This window comes from Puma concolor, chromosome C1 (genome assembly GCF_028749965.1).
Source record: "Puma concolor isolate L17-30 chromosome C1, mPumCon1.1.hap2, whole genome shotgun sequence".
Classification (NCBI taxonomy): domain Eukaryota; kingdom Metazoa; phylum Chordata; class Mammalia; order Carnivora; family Felidae; genus Puma; species Puma concolor.
Window position 1 is genome coordinate 183,507,041 of NC_141674.1, and position 16,815 is coordinate 183,523,855.

The 16,815-nt window shown below is 39.5% G+C and overlaps 1 protein-coding gene across 4 annotated transcripts in view; it reads right to left on the reverse strand.

The window, feature by feature from the left end:
• Nucleotides 1-16,815, reverse strand: part of DNAH7 (dynein axonemal heavy chain 7) — a 271,037-nt gene that overhangs the window by 40,616 nt on the left and 213,606 nt on the right. For all 4 annotated transcript variants that reach the window (XM_086719178.1, XM_086719180.1, XM_025929537.2 and 1 more), the window contains 3 exons: nucleotides 14,852-14,944; nucleotides 9,462-9,638; nucleotides 6,264-6,425 (listed from right to left, as the gene is read on the reverse strand). In XM_086719178.1, the coding sequence (XP_086575304.1) occupies nucleotides 6,264-6,425; nucleotides 9,462-9,638; nucleotides 14,852-14,944 (432 nt within the window). The remainder of the gene's footprint in view (nucleotides 1-6,263; nucleotides 6,426-9,461; nucleotides 9,639-14,851; nucleotides 14,945-16,815) is intronic.

A 16,815-nucleotide genomic window follows, 5' to 3' on the forward strand; every position in this document is an offset into this window, starting at 1 on the left:
AATCTCCAGGATAGCAACAGCTAACGAACTGATCAAAAAGGATTTAAACAATATAACAGAAAGTGAATTTAGAATAATAGTCATAAAATTAATCGCTGGGCTTGAAAACAGTGTAAAGGACAGCAGAGAATCTATTGCTACAGAGATCAAGGGACTAAGGAACAGCCAGGAGGAGCTAAAAAATGCTATTAATGAGCTGCAGAATAAAATGGAGACAACCACGGCTCGGATTGAAGAGGCAGAGGAGAGAATAGGTGAACTAGAAGATAAAATTATGGAAAAAGGAGAAGCTGAGAAAAAAGAGAGATAAAAAATATCCAGGAGTATCAGGGGAAAATTAGAGAACTAAGTGATGTACTAAAGAGAAATAATCTATGCATAATTGGTATTCCAGAGGAGGAAGAGAGAGGGAAAGGTGCTGAAGGTGTACTTGAAGAAATCATAGCTGAGAACTTCCCTGATCTGGGGAAGGAAAAAGGCATTGAAATCCAAGAGGCACAGAGAACTCCCTTCAGACATAACTTGAATTGATCTTCTACACAACATATCATAGTGAAACTGGCAAAATACAAGGATAAAGAGAAAATTCTGAAAGCAGCTAGGGATAAACGTGCTCTAACATATAAAGGGAGACCTATAAGACTCGTGACTGATCTCTCTACTGAAACTTGGCAGGCCAGAAAGGAATGGCAGGAGATCTTCAATGTGATGAACAGAAAAAAATATGCAGCCGAGAATCCTTTATCCAGCAAGTCTGTCATTTAGAATAGAAGGAGAGATAAAGGTCTTCCCAAACAAAAACTGAAGGAATTCGTCACCACTAAACCAGCCCTACAAGAGATCCTAAGGGGGATACTGTGAGACAAAGTAACAGAGACATCGCTACAAGCATGAAACCTATGGACACCACAATGACTCTAAACCCATATCTTTCTATAATAACACTGAATGTAAATGGACTAAATGTGCCAACCAAAAGACATAGGGTATCAGAATGGATAAAAAAACAAGACCCATCTATTTGCTGTCTACAAGAGACTCATTTTAGACCTGAGGACACCTTCAGATTGAGAGTGAGGGGATGGAGAACTATTTATCATGCTACTGGAAGTCAAAAGAAAGCTGGAGTAGCCATACTTATATCAGACAAACTAGACTTTAAATTAAAGGCTGTAACAAGAGATGAAGAAGGGCATTATGTAATAATCACAGGGTCTATCCATCAAGAAGAGCTAACAATTATAAATGTCTATGCACCGAATACAGGAGCCCCCAAATATATAAAACAATTACTCACAGACATAAGCAACCTTATTGATAAGAATGTGGTAATTGCAGGGGACTTTAACACCCCACTTACAGAAATGGATAGATCATCTAGACACACGGTCAATAAAGAAACAAGGGCCCTGAATGATACATTGGATCAGATGGACTTGACAGATATATTTAGAACTCTGCATCCCAAAGCAACAGAATATACTTTCTTCTCGAGTGCACGTGGAACATTCTCCAAGATAGATCATATACTGGGTCACAAAACAGCCTTCATAAGTATACAAGAACTGAAATCATACCATGCATACTTTCAGACCACAATGCTATGAAGCTTGAAATCAACCACAGGAAAAAGTCTGGAAAACCTCCAAAAGCATGGAGGTTAAAGAACACCCTACTAAAGAATGAGTGGGTCAACCAGGCAATTAGAGAAGAAATTAAAAAATATATGGAAACAAACGAAAATGAAAATACAACAATCCAGACGCTTTGGGATGCAGCGAAGGCAGTCCTGAGAGGAAAATACATTGCAATCCAGGCCTATCTCCAGAAACAAGAAAAATCCCAAATACAAAATCTAACAGCACACCTAAAGGAAATAGAACCAGAACAGCAAAGACAGCCTAAACCTAGCAGAAGAAGAGAAATAATAAAGATCAGAGCAGGAATAAACAATATAGAATCTAAAAAAACTGTAGAGCAGATCAACGAAACCAACAGTTGGTTTTTTGAAAAAATAAACAAAATTGATAAACCTCTAGCCAGGCTTCTCAAAAAGAAAAGGAGATGACCCAAATAGATGAAATCATGAATGAAAATGGAATTATTACAACCAATCCCTCAGAGATACAAGCAATTATCAGGGAATACTATGAAAAATTATATGCCAACAAACTGGACAACCTGGAAAAAATGGACAAATTCCTAAACAGCCACACGCTTCCAAAACTCAATCAGGAGGAAATAGAAAGCTTGAACAGACCCATAACCAGTGAAGAAATTGAATCAGTCATCAAAAATCTCCCAACAAATAAGAGTCCAGGACCAGATGGCTTCCCAGGGGAGTTCCACCAGACATTTAAAGCAGAGATAATACCTATCCTTCTCAAGCTATTCCAAAAAATAGAAAGGGAAGGAAAACTTCCAAACTCATTTTATGAAGCCAGTATTACTTTGATTCCTAAACCAGACAGAGACCCATTAAAAAAAGAGAACTACAGGCCAATATCCCTGATGAATATGGATGCAAAAATTCTCAATAAGATACTAGCAAATCGAATTCAACAGCATATAAAAAGAAGTATTCACCATGATCAAGTGGGATTCATTCTTGGCATGCAGGGCTGGTTCAACATTCGCAAATCAATCAACATGATACATCACATTAATAAAAGAAAAGATAAGAACCATATGATCCTGTCAATCGATGCAGAAAAGGCATTTGACAACATCCAGCAACTTTCTTAATAAAAACCCTCGAGAAAGTCGGGATAGAAGGAACATACTTAAAGATCATCAAAGCCATTTATGAAAAGCCCACAGCTAACATCATCCTCAATAGGGAAAAACTGAGAGCTTTTCCCCTGAGATCAGGAACACAACAGGGATGTCCACTCTCACTGCTGTTGTTTAACATAGTGTTGGAAGTTCTAGCATCAGCAGTTAGACAACAAAAGGAAATCAAAGGCATCAAAATTGGCAAAGATGAAGTTAAGCTTTCACTTTTTGCAGATGACATGATACTATACATGGAAAATCCGATAGACTCCACCAAAAGTCTGCTAGAACTGATACATGAATTCAGCAAAGTTGCAGGATACAAAATCAATGTACAGAAATCAGTTGCATTCTTATACACTAACAATGAAGCAACAGAAAGACAAGTAAAGAAACTGATCCCATTCACAATTGCACCAAGAAGCATAAAATACCTAGGGATAAATCTAACCAAAGATGTAAAAGATCTGTATGCTGAAAACTATAGAAAGCTTATGAAGGAAATTGAAGAAGATATAAAGAAATGGAAAAACATTCCATGCTCATGGATTGGAAGAATAAATATTGTCAAAATGTCAATACTACCCAAAGCTATCTACACATTCAATGTAATCCCAATCAAAATTGCACCAGCATTCTTCTTGAAACTAGAACAAGCAATCCTAAAATTCATATGGAACCACAAAAGGCCCCGAATAGCCAAAGTAATTTTGAAGAAGAAGACCAAAGCAGGAGGCATCACAATCCCAGACTTTGGCCTCTACTACAAAGCTGTAATCATCAAGACAGCATGGTATTGGCACAAAAACAGACACATAGACCAATGGAATAGAATAGAAATCCCAGAACTAGACCCACAAACATATGGCCAACTCATCTTTGACAAAGCAGGAAAGAACATCCAATGGAAAAAAGACAGTCTCTTTAACAAATGGTGCTGGGAAAACTGGACAGCAACATGCAGAAGATTGAAACTAGACCACTTTCCTACACCATTCACAAAAATAAACTCAAAATGGATAAAGGACCTGAATGTGAGACAGGAAACCATCAAAACCCTAGAGGAGAAAGCAGGAAAAGACCTCTCTGACCTCAGCCATAGCAATTTCTTACTTGACACAACCCCAAAGGCAAGGGAATTAAAAGAAAAAATGAACTACTGGGACCTTAGGAAGATAAAAAGCTTCTGCACAGCAAAGGAAACAACCAACAAAACTAAAAGGCAACCAATGGAATGGGAAAAGATATTTGCAAATGACATATCAGACAAAGGGCTAGTATCCAAAATCTATAAAGAGCTCACCAAACTCCACACCCGAAAAACAAATAACCCAGTGAAGAAATGGGCAGAAAACATGAATAGACACTTCTCTAAAGAAGACATCCAGATGGCCAACGGGCACATGAAAAGATGCTCAACGTCGCTCCTCATCAGGGAAATACAAATCAAAACCACACTCAGATATGACCTCAGGCCAGTCAGAGTGGCCAAAATGAACAAATCAGGAGACTATAGATGCTGGAGAGGATGTGGAGAAATGGGAACCCTATTGCACTGTGGTGGGAATGCAAATTGGTGCAGCCACTCTGGAAAACAGTGTGGAAGTTCCTCAAAAAATTAAAAATAGACCTACCCTATGACCCAGCAATAGCACTGCTAGGAATTTACCCAAGGGATACAGGAGTACTGATGCATAGGGGCACTTGTACCCCAATATTAATAGCAGCACTCTCAACAATAGCCAAATTATGGAAAGAGCCTAAATGTCCATCAACTGATGAATGGATAAAGAAATTGTGGTTTATATACACAATGGAGTACTACGTGGCAATGAGAAAGAATGAAATATGGCCCTTTGTAGCAACGTGGATGGAACTGGAGAGTGTTATGCTAAGTGAAATAAGCCATATAGAGAAAGACAGATACCATATGGTTTCACTCTTATGTGGATTTTGAGAAACTTAACAGAAACCCATTGGGGAGGGGAAAGAAAGAAAAAAAAAAAAAAGGAGGTTAGAGTGGGAGAGAGCCAAAGCATAAGAGACTCTTAAAAACTGAGAACAAACTGAGGGTTGATGGGGGGTGGGAGGGAGGTGAGGGTGGGTGACGGGTATTGAGGAGGGCACCTTTTGGGATGAGCACTGGGTGTTGTATGGAAACCAATTTGACAATAAATTTCATATATTGATTAATAAATAAACAAATAAATAAATCCCATGAAACCAAAAAAAAAAAAAAAAAAAAAGAATGGCCTAGAGATGGAGGAACCACGAGGAAACAGGCACAAATATCAAACCTCTAATGTAAGGCCTGAAGGATGAGAAGATCTTGGTAAGGCAAATAATAGGAAAAATCGTTTTTCAGATGGAAACATTAGGATGGCCTACATTCTTGAAAAAGTATGCTATACCAAAGTGAAAGAACTTCAAATGGCTAGAGCATAGAAGTCAAGATGCAAAGTGGCCAGAGATGAAAACTGAGAGGAAGCAAAGGTCAACGAGGAAGGGTGTTGTAAGCCAGGATGGGGGTTTAAACTTTGTCTTGCACGCAATGGAAAAGTTTTAAGCAAGGAAGCAGTATTTATTCACTGACTCAGGAAATATTTATGGACTGTCTCTTTGGACCAGGCACAATTCAAGGTGCTGGAGATAAAGCGGAGAAGAAAACAAAGTCACTGTTCTCATGGTGCTTATATTCCATTAAGAGATACAGACAAAATGGTGACAAGTGGCACAAAAAAAATACAACCGGCTCCTTAACGTTTCAATTGTGTGTCTGGACTGTGCAATTTATATCATTACCTTGGCTAATTAGTAACCCGTGGGACTCCTGAGTTAGGGGCGGTCCAGAGTTGTGGGTAATTACATCAAATACATTTTCTCTGTTTGTTGAAATCAAGTGCCAGGTTTTCTGTTCCTCGGTTGAGCTACATGGGGTTTCTTCCTGGAATTTCTGCCTACCAGAATAGGGAAGTGCCCTAACCCGCTGCAAGAACAGCGGGATGGGGGGTGAGGAGGGAGTAGTCCTTTGGATTCAGATTGATCCTCCGTGGCAGGGTCACTGGCTAAGTAGGTGAGAAGTCAGTTAAAGTAAAGTTACATCCCGAAGCCTTTTGGTTTAGAGTGACTACATGAATTTCACCCTGAAAAGCCTCCTTTGTTGTCTTTGGTCCGCTGCTGTGAAAAGTACATTGGTGTCCATTTGCCCTGTGGTTTAATCCCATGTTTGAGGCTGCTCTTATGGATTAAGGAGATTTCCAACTCACTGCATGAGCCCTTGTCCCTGTTGAGAGGGACTGGATTTGGCCTGACTGCGTGATCTCCTCTGGTCCCCTAGTTCCCAGTGCGAGCCCACCTCTCCTGTAATCCAGGCATGCCACTCGCCTGTAGCCCTCCGAACCAGAGACCAGCCATGTCGCTGAATGGCATGTGTATCAGTAATTATGTGGGGGGAATACAATCTCATAAAAATAAACTTGCATTTTTACCTCACAAACTTTCTCGAGGGTTGGCATCCAAGAAGTGGCAAGGTGACAGTTTTGAAGAACAACCCATGTTCCTTCTTTGACAGCTTTTTCTATCATCTTCATAGCTATGGGCCCTTGGCCTTGACCAAGGGATAAAGAGCTAAGCTTTGATCCCCCATATCCCTGTGTACAAGAATAGCAAAGATGTTATGTAACAATACACCTTTAAAGAAGAATCAGTGTTATTTTTTACAGGAAATGTTGACACTAAATATGTTAAAATTTAATTATGTAGAATCCCTCAACAGTCTAACCATATGCAGCCCTACAAAATTCTTACTGATTAAGAATCTTATAAAAAGTGAGATCAAAAGCAAGTCAGTTCAGGTCATAAATAGTCATGGTAATAAATGGAAAATTCTGTAGGGTCTTTGATTGTTGACATAAGGGATAGAAAAAATATTAAGAACACTTTTAACCTGAGGAAACAGGAGATGAAAGGACCCAGCTGTCCTGCAGCAACTCCTAAAATCCAAAGCTGAAAAGAAAACTACGAACAGACAGATGAACTTGTTTCTGTTCCCTCCAGATCTTTGAATAATTATATTTTAATTAATTTCATTGCTGCATAGAGTTCGGTGGAAAAAAAAAATTAACTCCTAATTCCCCTTTTAAAGTTTCTTTAAAGGATTCTGTGGGAATATGTGTCCAGAGTGCATTTCTTTTTTTTTTTTTTTTTAATTTTTTTTTTTTTCAACGTTTATTTATTTTTGGGACAGAGAGAGACAGAGCATGAACGGGGGAGGGGCAGAGAGAGAGGGAGACACAGAATCGGAAACAGGCTCCAGGCTCTGAGCCATCAGCCCAGAGCCTGACGCGGGGCTCGAACTCCGGGACCGCGAGATCGTGACCTGGCTGAAGTCGGACGCTTAACCGACTGCGCCACCCAGGCGCCCCCAGAGTGCATTTCTACTATATCCTGATTCATCTGCAGCTTCTGGAAACAGTGTCTGTGACTCCTTGAGCTCTTTCTTTCCAGGGCAGTTACATCTACACTAGCGGGCAGAAGCAGCAGCAAACAAAATAGAGCCCGGTGCTACCATTTCTGGACATGGAGATAGCAAGTGAAGACAATGCACGGAGAACAATGGCAGAGAACAATCAAGTCATACAATGTGGGAAGAGAAATGGAGAGGAACTGGGAAGATCTCAAAGGATCGGAAAGATCATGTTGATTTGGAAGGAGTCCCACCTAAAATGAATACCTCTAGCATCCACACCACTTCCGCTCTGGCCCACCATTGATCCTTCTGGCCTTTTAGCAGAGCCCCCCCCCCCCCCCCCCCGACTCCAATGAATGCTCTGCTTCCATTTTGCCCTACTCAAATAAATTCTCCTCACACCGGCTAGGATGAGCTTTATAAACTACAGATCAGATTGTGTCACTTTGTTGCTTAAAATCCCATGACACCATCCCACTGTATTCAACATCCTTAATGTAGCCACAAAGGTCCTATGTGGATCCGGCCCCTCAATACGTCATCTCACACCCCATCTCCTTCAGTGGTGACAGCCACATTCCAGCACTTCTTTAACCGGTGGTAAGTGCTGTGTCACAGGATCAATCCCCAAGTATCTAAGAATTACCCCCAATGGAAAAAAAAAACCATGAAATATTAAAATAAATTGGCCTAGTAAAGAGTATTGTAATCCATCAGCTATGCAGCCTTTGAGAAGCCACTTAAGCTCTCCATGCTTCAGTATCCCTCCCTGTAAAATGGAGATGCCGCTCTTTACTTCATAGGATTGCTTTAAAAATTAAAAGAGAAGTGTGCATGACAAGGTCTAGCAAAATTAGCAGTATGGATAAAGCACAGTAAAAGTGGTGGTGCTGGTTTTAGAAATGTCAGTATTATTTCCATAAAATGTTATTTCGATTAGACCAAAAGGGAAAAAAATCAACTAAAAAATGTCATCACCTGGGGCACCTGGGTGGCTCAGTCGGTTAAATGTCTGACTTCCGCTCAGGTCATGATCTCACAGCTCGTGAGTTCAAGCCCCGCGTTGGGCTCTGTGCTGACAGCTCAGAGCCTGGAGCCTGCTGTGGATTCTGTGTCTCCCTGTCTCTCTCTGCTCCTCCCCCATTCACTCTCTCTCCCTCTTTCTCTCTCAAAACTGAATAAAAACGTTAAAAACTTTTTTTAAAAAATAAAATGTTGTCACCTGTTCATGAAGATATTCTTATTGTAGGTTGAGTGATGTAAGAAAATTTCCAGTAAATTCATTTGAATAATTTTAAAGCCTTGAAATATAAATATGGGAATATATTCTAACCCGGTAATGTGACTGTAATATAGGATTGTTCTGGAAAGTCAAGAAGGTCCCCCTTTAGAAATTAGAAGGGAGCGCCTGGGTGGCTCAGCTGGTTAAGTGGCCAACTTTTGATTTCGGCTCAAGTCATGATCTCACAATTCATGAGTTTGAGCCCCGCATCGGGCTCTGTGCTGTCTCTCCCTCTCTCTCTTCCCCTCCTCCACTCATGCTATCTCTCTCTCTAAGTAAATAAATTAATTTAAAAAAATAAAAAAAGAAAGAAATTGGGAGAAGGGACAGCATCAGAGAAAGATCCCTCCATGGTCACTGTCCAGACCTGAATTAAATCAATCCACGCTCATATACTGGTGTAATGTCAAAGACTCTCTCTGTGCCCCCAAAATAGAAGCAAGTGTCCCTCAAGCCAAATTCTGGTCTTATAATTTGGATATGGAAAACTGTTTTTAATGTCAGTGCTGTCATTTAAATATTTTCTTGAGGGGCGCCTGGGTGGCTCAGTCGGTTAAGCTTTCAACTCTCGGTTTCGGCTCAGGTCATGACCTCACAGTTTCATGTGGGTTCGGGGCCCGCATCAGGATCTGTGCTGGCAGTGCAGAGCCTGCTTGGGATTCCCTCTCTCTCTCTCTCTCTCTTTCTCTGCCTGCTCGTACTGTCTCTGTCTCTCTCTCAAAATAAATATATAAACTTAAAAAAAATTTAATATTTTCTTGAGATTCTGTCAACTTCTGGAACCCTACTCTTTCAAAAGCTAAGTGAGTGATAAATATTTACCTTTCCCTCCTACCATTTTGGATAAGCAAGTTTGTGTTTTAAAAAATTTAGCCAGAAAATCCTTTATTTATTCACTTTTATAATATCAGACAAACCTCATCTATTTTAAGGTACCTGGTCATCAGCAAATTTTAGAAGAGCAGCCATGGGATCCGCTCCTGGAGAGAGCACAAAAATCAGGGGTGCACAGCAGTTACTATCTCCAAATGCCTTGGATAAATCAAAGGGGGGTGGTTCAATGAACATGCGCCCCAATCTGTTGATTATAAATTCTTGCAGCATTGGAATAATCTAGAAAGAGACAAAAATATATTTGAAAGAATATTCAAAATCTGCTTACAAAATTAAAAAGTTCAGATTCAAAGATTTTTGAGAGAGAGAGAGAGAGAGAGAGAGAGAGCAAGTCAGGGAGGGGCAGAGAGAGAGGGAGACACAGAATCTGAAGCAGGATCCAGGCTCTGAGCTGTCAGCACAGAGCCCGACGCGGGGCTCGAACTCATGGACTGCAAGATCATGATCTGAGCTAAAGTCGGACGCTTAACCATCTGAGCCACCCAGGTGCCCCGTAGATATTTTAAAACAAAGGACTCTAGGTACATTAGCTTAGTTATTTGTTAATAACTCCACCAGGAGGGTCCAAGACATGACTTTATATAAACGTCTTTAGATAGAAAAAAACTTATAAATTATTTAAATAATAAAAGATAAGTGGTTGGTGATGCCAGAATTCAAAGGTATTTTTCTTCCCTTCATGGAGCATTCAATACCTAGTAGATGAAGGATGTGAGAAACCCTAACTCTTTTACTTAACTTTTAAAATACCATGGGCTAAAAGTCCACAACTCAAAAGTAGAAATTTTAGAATTATTTATACAGTACTATAACATCAAGAAAGAATTGATACAGCTGGGAAAACAAACAAAGAAAAAAGAAAAGGACTGTGAAGGAGAAACAAGCCACACTCCTGAGAAATAGCCAAAGCCATATTGCATAAGATTCCTGATAACGGGGGCACTTAGATGGCTCAGTCTGTTGAGCATCTGACTCTTGATTTTGGCTCAGGTCATGATCCCAGGGTTGTGGAATCGAGCCCTAGGTGGGGCTCCAGGCTGACCATGGAGCCTGCTTGGGATTCTTATTCTGAATGCACACAGATGTCAAACTTATTGCAGGAAACTAAAAATCTCCTGTCTATCCCAGGGATATTACCTTTCTCATTCTTCTTTTCCCATAGCTGGTCTTTTCTCACTACATTAAAACACCAACTAACAAAGGAAAATGAACCTTTTTTCTCTTCCCAAGGCTGACTTCTTCACTAAATTATAGCTTTACAAACAAAACAAAAGCACATGGCTTCTAAGTGCATGGTGTTACTTTTAGTAAGTTTGAGCTATCATTGTCCCCTCTCTTATGAGTGTTTCGGGCTGCCATTGGCCACTGCTCACATGCAGACATGACTGGCTAGCTGTCAGAGCTGGAGAACTAGGTCAGGGGTGTGCACACGAGGGGAAGCGCGGACAAACTTCAGTGTTTCCTTTTTTTTAATGTTTATTTATTTTTGAGAGAGAGAGTGCACGAGCAGGGGAAGGACAGGGAGAGGGAGGGAGACACAGAATCGGAAGCAGGCTCCAGTCTCTGAGCTGTCAGCACAGAGCCCAATGCCGGGCTCGAACTCACGAACAGGAAGATCATGACCTGAGCCGAAGTCGGACGCTTAACTGACTGAGCCACCCAGGTGCCCCCAGTGTTTTCTTTTTAATGTTAAAACTGAGCACGACTTGCTTGCTCCCAAGACTGAACTGTAATTCTCAAGGTAAATTAAGCTGTGCTTGCTGTTCGGTTTGCAAGGCAACAGAATTGGGTTTGCTTCTGCCATCGGATTATGCCAGCATTAGGTCTGTAAACGAAATCTGTCAGTAACAAAAATTGCAGGCTAATTTAAGCAATCACCTTCCCAAAGGCAGGGAAGAAGTTTGTGGTTTTCCATTTATGTTAATCTATGTGTTGCAAGTTCCTGTAGGATTTATCGGAGGTCAGAGAGACATATTCACTACTATTTGACAAGTTTCTTACTGAAAGCTGATTAATTTGTGTTTTGTTTACTATTCAGGAGAGAATGGTGGCCAGAAGCTCATTTTGTGAACGGGCTCAAAACATGGCACACCTCAGTATTTATTCCCTTGATATGTTTCTTTTCATCAATCAAACACTATAAAATATTAAATTCCATAAGAAAGTATGAGTCCATCTCATTTTTCCTATTGGTGATTGAGCATCTTTTACATTTTTCTAAATTAGAGCATGGGAGAACCTGGCACATGCAGCCTGTTATCCCTGGGTGGACTCTGTATTGAGGACAGAGCAGTGGAAAATTGTGCTGGCAAATAATATCTAATGTAAACTAGAGATTGAAGCACTGATTTTCCTGGTGGATATATTATCTCATATATATGAGATAATAAAAATTTCCATAGCATTAGCCCAAATTCTAGCCTCATATAGCACTGTTCCTGTCTCTGGTATGCCAATGCCATGTTACTTGGGAAAACCATTCTTAAAAGTATCATAGCCATATATTATTTTTGTTTTTTAATGTTTATTTATTTTGAGAGAGAGAGAGAGAGAGAGCAAGCAGGGGAGAAACAGAGAGGGAGAGAGGGAAAGAATCCCAAGCAGGCTCTAAGCTGTCAGGGCAGAGCACGTTGTGGGGCTCCATCCCACAAACCATGAGATCACAACCTGAGCTGAAATCAAGAGTCGGGTCTTAACTGACTGAGCCACTCCAGTGCTCCATGTATTATTTTTAAATATATAGATTCCAAAGTCAACAATTTACCACTAGAACGTGGAATACCTGGTAACAGTAAGATTGAAGGGTTTGAGGTAGCTAGTGATATAAGAGCATACTAATAATTTTTTTATATTAAGCTTCATAGGCACATAGTATAGTTAATGGTAACCGGTCACTTAGGTTAAATTGAATTATGCTGCAGTAGCAAACAATTTCCAGATCTCAGTGACTGAACACAACAATTTCTCATCCTTGCAAAGTCCTGTGGGTGTGTAGGCAACTCACCACCAGTGCTGGCTCAGTGCTCCAGCCTGCTTAGGGAACTTAGATATCAGTATGTGCTTCCTCAATTTTGATGGCAGAGGGAGTGCCCTGGAGATTCTCAACGCTGGCAATTAAATGCTTCTGCCCTGACACTTCTCACATTTTATCGGCCAGAGCAAGGTTTATAGCCACAGTCCTTCACCTCCTGTGTGTGTGTGTGTATGTGTGTGTGCGCACGCACGTGCAGAGGAGAACTGGAAATCCTGGCCAATAGCATTAATGTCTACACTCATCCACCCATCCAAGGAAAACTCTAAAGGAGATATGGAAACATTGGGGACAAAGTTACAAATCAGGGTGCAAAATATTGGACAGAGTAGCTAAGAGAAGTATAAAACCGTAAGTTTCACCTCAATTGATTTAAAAGGAAAAACATACAAACAAAACCCCCTCAACTTGAATATCTTACTCCTCACCTCCCTCAAATATACTTCAAAAAGAGACTGAATATGGAAAGTAATGTTTGATCTCTTTGGTATCTCAATGTATTTTCAGCTTAAAATATCAACTTTTTTAAAACATAAAACTGGGGAAAAGATATTTATAGGGGAAAAGCTGTAGTTAGGAAATGGCTCATTAGTCACTTTTAATCAAACTTAATATAAAACATGGATAGAAGCCTCTTTGTTTTTTTCAAATACTGACGGGAGAAGGTCAGTGGTACACGCAGAGTCATTTTAGTATTAAGAGTCTTTACCTGGCTTAGAAAATAAAGTAAAAACCTTTGAAAATTAAAAAAAAAAAAAAGCTTTTAGGGAGGATGCTGTTTCAGGCCAGAGGGTGAAGCATTCCGTATTCTTCCATATTTAATACTTGTAGGGGAAACTTCTGAGGCTTAACACTAAGTGGCAATTCACTTTTGAAAGGGCTACCAAGGAGGAGAACATTTCATCAGTTTAATACCTGATTCCTAAACAATTGTGGCTGCTTCCAACACCCCAGGGCAGGGCAGTGTGGTGACTTTTGCGGGCCCTAGTCACCTCGTGCATCCCTTCCCCCATGAAAACAAGTAAGAATTATGTTTTACAATTGTTTCAGGGTAATTACAAGCGTTAACAAGTCCAGGTTATATTTTCCATTTTTAAAAGGAATTCAAACATTTTCGTGAATACCTAGAAGCATCCTGGGCCCTAGGCACTCTGCCTAATGGATCCTCGGCCTCTGGCTAAGAGCACACTGACAGGCCAAGCAAGAATCGCTTATCTTCATTAAACAGACTATGGCTTACAGAGGGAAGAATGCCTCTACCCCACATTATCACTGGTGCAGGTAAGAACTTTTTAAAGTATGTTGCTTTCACCACCTAAGTTCCAGTTGTTTGTTGTTAGGATGGAATGACTGACTTATATATATTCCTTAGCAGCTCAAATTGTGGCTACAGTAAGTTTTGAAATCGTTATGTATTACTTTTACTTGGCTAGTAACAAAGGACGATTAGGATGTTTTTTCAAATTTTCCTCAATCTACCTAATATCTATAGTGTTTCAGAGAACATAGATATGGGTCATTATACTTAAGTGACTAGGTTTTTGTTTTTTGTTTTTTTTTAATTGGAGGCTAATGGGGTCACCTGGTGGCTCAGTTGGTTAAGCAACAGACTCTAGATTTCAGCTCAGGTCAAGACTCACAGGTCGTGAGTTTGAGTCCTGTATTGGGCTCTGTGCTGACAGCGCAGAGCCTGCTTGGTATTCTGTCTCTCCCTCTCTCTTTCTGTCTTTCCCCTGCTCATGCTTGCACAGCACACCCTCTCTCTCAAAATAAATAAATAAACTTAAAAAAATTAAAAACATAGAATATAATGATGCAAATGAGAATGTCACTGAGCACTGAAATTCGCTGACCTAGACAGGTGAGCGGATTCACTGGTTATATAATGTATCATTTAAAGAAATTAAAATGAACAGTATTGACGTTTTCCTTTGTAGTCAGCAGTGATGAATGTCTTAAAAATGATATTGTACTTGCTTTCCAAAGGCCAACAAAGAACTATACATAAAGACAGGATTTGAAGAGCCAGAAATTCTACTAGATCTGTTTGGCTAATATCATCAAAGTGATCAGAATAAAAATGAAGTTACAGCATGTAAAGGAAGTAGGTTTTAAGGAATTGGGAAAGCATGAATTAAAAGGAAGAATCATGAAATAAATAGAACTAAAAAAATATAGTCTGGTCAGCTACTAATTTAGTGTGGCTTTAAGGAGGTACAAAATTCTTGATAAAATGGCTGCATTAGAAGGAAGTGGGATTAGTTCCCCTAGGCTCCTCCACCTCCCCTGTGATTATATAAGGAAATATGGAAATACAGTAAACCAGACTATAATACGGGGGGGGGGGGGGGGGGGGGGGGGAAGGGGCGGACTGGAGCTGCTTTCCAAAGCCCACACTTACTTTGTCTGGCCTCAAGCAACGAATGATAAGCATCCTTTGAAACTCATTTGCTTTATCTTCCCAATTTTCAGGAAAAACCTCATGATGTGGTTCCTAAAATTACAGTAGATAGAATTCAATTCTATTTTGGAGATTATTTCCCAAAAGAACAGTATTTTGATGTATAAGCTGATTTTTAGAGAAACCATGTAATGACTAAATGAAATCAAGAATGCTAATGTAAATTTTATCAGGCGGGGGCAAAGTTATGAAATAAGGAATGAAATGAAAATTTAAAACACCACAAAGGAATCAAAACTAGGGCATGAATTAAGCAGGTTAATGTCAATATGAATACAAATCATTAGACAAAATGAATCTCCTTATTAAAAAATGTACATATGGAGTGTTCCCATTATTTCTCCAAAGGCATTTAAAAATCTACCAACTACTGTCACCATCTATTTATAAAAAGAAATATATATTATAAAAGAAGAAAATTTATTATTATAAATTTATTATATTTCCTGTTTTGAACAAAGTTTTGGTATCTTCTTTATAAAGGTATATTTGAAAATGTATATAGTAAAAAGAAGCCAAAACAGAGAGAGCTATTAAAAATATGTAAGAGAGGTATTAAGAACCCAAGAGGGGTAAATTTCAAAAAAAAGAAAAAAAAGGAGACATTTGCAATCTTAAAACCTCAGGGAAGGCTATGTAGTATCTCAGATTAGAAATCTCCATGCTTCAGCATAGTCAGTAAAATCTCTATTTCAAATTAGAATGAAGTACTCACAAAAATCTATTTGTGTCTAGGAAACATATTAAAAATATTTTTTAAATGTTTATTTATTTTTGAGAGAGAGATAGAGACAGAGTATGAGCAGGGAAGGGGCAGAGAGAAAGAGAGACACAGAATCTGAGGCAGGCTCCAGGCTCTGAGCTGTCAGCACAGAGTCTGATGCGGGGCTCGAACTCACAGATTGTGAAATCATGACCTGAACCGAAGTGGGAAGCTTAACCCGACTGTGTCACCCAGGAGCCCCTCAAGGAAATATGATTTTATTACTAACAGGGAGAGACCCAACAGCGATCCAGTCCAAATGTTTGAATTTATGTGTAAATACAATCTCACTGTCATGTCTACTACAAGAAGTAGGTAAATATTCTCCATATATCTGGCTCTTTATTTCCTCTTCCCGTCTTCCCTAAGGAGAGCTCTTTCTTGCATAATTAAATCCAAGAAAGCAGAATGTGGAGAGAAGAAATAAAGGAGTGGGAAAAAAATAACTACAAATTGGCAAAATATTAGCCCTTATCCTAAAAAAAAAAAAAAAAAAAAAAAAAAGTGAGGAAAGGCAACAATTTCTATGTATTCTAGAAGGAAATTGTTTTATACTTTGTCCTGACTATAATAGTCTCCAATTAGTGAGATAGGGCCCCATGAAAAATTGCTTGAGAACTATTAGCTTTTCCCTCTGAAAGAGGGGGGAGGTAGAAATTTTCTTTTGTCCATGGTTCTTCTAGGTAGACTAAAAACTAAATTTACATGAAACAGATTAACAGGAGAAAAAAATCTAGCGTTTGATTACATGTACACAGAGGGTCCAATAATGAAAATGAGACCCAAAGAAATGATCAAGGCAGGTAGTTTTTATACTTTTTAGACAAAGAGACCATAAATCTGTGAGGAATTGACAGGACAAAGACAATTTAACTTTGGGAGTTTCAATTAGTAAGGAATACTAAATAGAATTTGGGGTGGGGCAGTAAATGAGTAGAAAGTAACAAGGGTGTTGATACAGCCTTCTGTGCTCCAAATTTCTTATCTCTGGTGATAAGGATAGCTCTTTTACCTCCTGGTACAGGAAGGGTACCTTTCACATGGGAGATTTATTTCCTGCTTTCAGGGGCGGCTCTGAGTGTCCTTGCATAGGCTGTCACTTAAGTAACTTCTTTTTAAAATAATCAATATGCCAAAATGG